Source organism: Naegleria gruberi, assembly GCF_000004985.1.
Source record: "Naegleria gruberi genomic scaffold NAEGRscaffold_625, whole genome shotgun sequence".
Classification (NCBI taxonomy): domain Eukaryota; phylum Heterolobosea; class Eutetramitea; order Acrasida; family Naegleriidae; genus Naegleria; species Naegleria gruberi.
Window position 1 is genome coordinate 1 of NW_003162930.1, and position 2,878 is coordinate 2,878.

A 2,878-nucleotide genomic window follows, 5' to 3' on the forward strand; every position below is an offset into this window, starting at 1 on the left:
ACTCTCATTTCCAATAAAACAAATATTCAAATCAGTCAAGTGTTTCATTTCGCTAACGTGTTTAGCTCCTTCACTTCCACCAATATCAAGCAGAACTCATTTCACTCAAATATTTAACTCCTTATAGATCAGCCTGCAAAGACCTCGAGATTGGTAGAGGAAACTCATATTAAATTATGGAATATAAAAGTATATTATGTTAGTATTACTAGATATGAGAGAGATTAAATATAGAATTCATTAAGTGATGTTAATAATTTTGCTTCATCACTAATTCGATTGGCATAAACATCGAGTGATGTTAATTGTTTCATTTCACTTATGAATTTGGCTCCTGCATCACCAATTTCATTCTTAGAAATATCAAGTGATGTTAATTGTTTCATTTCACTTATGAATTTGGCTCCTTCAACACCTATTTGATTGCCAGAAATATTAAGTGATGTTAATTGTTTCATTTCACTTATTGATTTGACTCCTTCATCATAAATTAGATTGCCAGAAATGTCAAGTGATGTTAATTGTTTCATTTCACTTATGAATTTGGCTCCTTCACCACCAATTACATTCGTAGAAATATCAAGTGATATTAATTGTTCCATTTCACTTATAGATTTGACTCCTTCATCACCAATTCGATTGTTAGAAATATCAAGTGATGTTAATTGTTTCATTTCACTTATAGATTTGACTCCTTCATCACCAATTCCATTCTTATAAATAGTAAGTGATGTTAATTGTTTCATTCCACTTATGAATTTGGCTCCTTCACCATCAATTTCATTCTTGGAAATATTAAGTGATGTTAATTGTTTGATCTCACTTATGAATTTGACTCCTTCACCACCAATTCGATTGTTAGAAATAGTAAGTGATGTTAATTGTTTCATTCCACTTATAGATTTGGCTCCTTCATCATAAATTAGATTGTTAGAAATATCAAATGATGTTAATTGTTTCATTTCACTTATAGATTTGACTCCTTCATCACCAATTCGATTGTTATAAATATCAAGTGATGTTAATTGTTTCATTTCACTTATCAATTTGGCTCCTTCATCACCAATTAGATTGCCAGAAATATTAAGTGATGTTAATTGTTTCATTCCACTTATAGATTTGACTCCTTCTACACCAATTAGATTGCCAGAAATATTAAGTGATGTTAATTGTTTCATTTCACTTATTAATTTGGATCCTTCTACATCAATTTCATTCGTAGAAATATTAAGTGATGTTAATTGTTTCATTTCACTTATTAACTTGGCTCCTTCACCACCAATTCGATTGTAAAATATGTCAAGTGATGTCAATTGTTTCATTTCACTTATGAATTTGGCTCCTTCACCACCAATTACATTCGTAGAAATATCAAGTGATATTAATTGTTCCATTTCACTTATAGATTTGACTCCTTCATCACCAATTCGATTGCCAGAAATATCAAGTGATGTTAAATGTTTCATTCCACTTATAGATTTGGCTCCTTCAACACCAATTATATTGTTAGAAATATTAAGTGATGTTAATTGTTTCATTTCACTTATTGATTTGGCTCCTTCTATACCAATTCGATTGCCAGAAATATCAACTGATGTCAATTGTTTCATTCCACTTATGAATTTGGGTTGTTCAAATGCATCAAGCGTCCAACTAGAAAATTTAACATTAACAATACAATTCATAAATTGACTCTTCCTGAATAATTCAATTCTCTTCAATGCAAATTTTTTTTTAAATTGAATAACAAGTTTTGAACGTTCCTTGATCACAGAAAGGAATTGTTTTGAAATCAAGGAACAATTATTCAAAATAAACCACGAATCATCAATCATGCAAATTATTTCAAAACAAACATCATCCGAAAATATTTCTTGATCGAGTTTCACAATTTTTTTTGCTTTCTCTTCCAAATTATTATTATTATTATTATTATTAGTGAATATCTCCTCCGAATTAATGAATTGATGATTTTCAAAATCTTGTCTGTTTCGTTTGCTCATTTTTTTAAAACAATTTTAAAAATCTGAGCGATAAAGTTTACATTTGTTCAAATGTTTCATCATCACAAGCTTGTCTAATTGGTGATTGCTGCTTGTGATGATGAAAAACTGCATGAACAACAATTTTTCTATTAAATACTTTAGAAAATATCACTAATAAGTCAAGAGGATATCAGTATAAGGAATCTATTATTCATTGGTGTCTTTTGGAAAATATTGAAAGGAAATGGCTCAGCTTTGAATTCTCAAACAGCCCTTGATAATGAAATATAAAGAAGAAATTGTTCCTTCCCAAATTTTAAAATTTTTGAAAATATTAAAAATTGCTAGAGAGAATACAAAATACTTAGATATAGAGACAACTTACTTGGAAATTGGTATAGGTATTGTACCTTTCATATAGGAGGTGAATATTCATTGTTTGCTCCATTATTTTACTGATGGTTCAGCTTAATTCAAACAATTTTCAAACAGGAGGTATTATTCTGCAAATTTTGAAAAGAAAATGCAACAAACAAGAAAGGGAAACTACTACAGTGAAGTTCAATCACCATTAGATGTTGTTTTTTGTCCAACTTTCAATTGAAAAATAGCAACAACAACAAAAAACTAAAAAGAATAAGAAATTTGAATTATCAGGTGGACTTTTGTTAGAATAAGTGAAAAAAAATGACAGAACCATGTTAAGCAAGTATCTTTATATATAAATAGTTTGTTGTTTCGAACCAATACTAATTTTCAAAGTATCCGATAGTTCTCCACAAACTAATATTTTGAAAATTGTTAAAATTATTAGAATTTTCACAACAAAAAATTCATCAATCAAAATTTATCTAATTACGACACGTCTCGTTTTCCAGACAAGTGATGTTTCA

At 28.9% G+C, this 2,878-nt stretch overlaps 1 protein-coding gene across 1 annotated transcript; it reads right to left on the reverse strand.

Moving 5' to 3' along the window:
- Window positions 1-224: 224 nt before the first annotated feature.
- On the reverse strand, window positions 225-2,003 carry NAEGRDRAFT_54915 (uncharacterized protein; the record flags this gene model as incomplete). Its single annotated transcript, XM_002668133.1, has 1 exon — window positions 225-2,003. The coding sequence occupies one exon, from the start codon at window positions 2,001-2,003 to the stop codon at window positions 225-227; it is 1,779 nt and encodes a 592-aa protein (XP_002668179.1).
- Window positions 2,004-2,878: the final 875 nt, after the last annotated feature.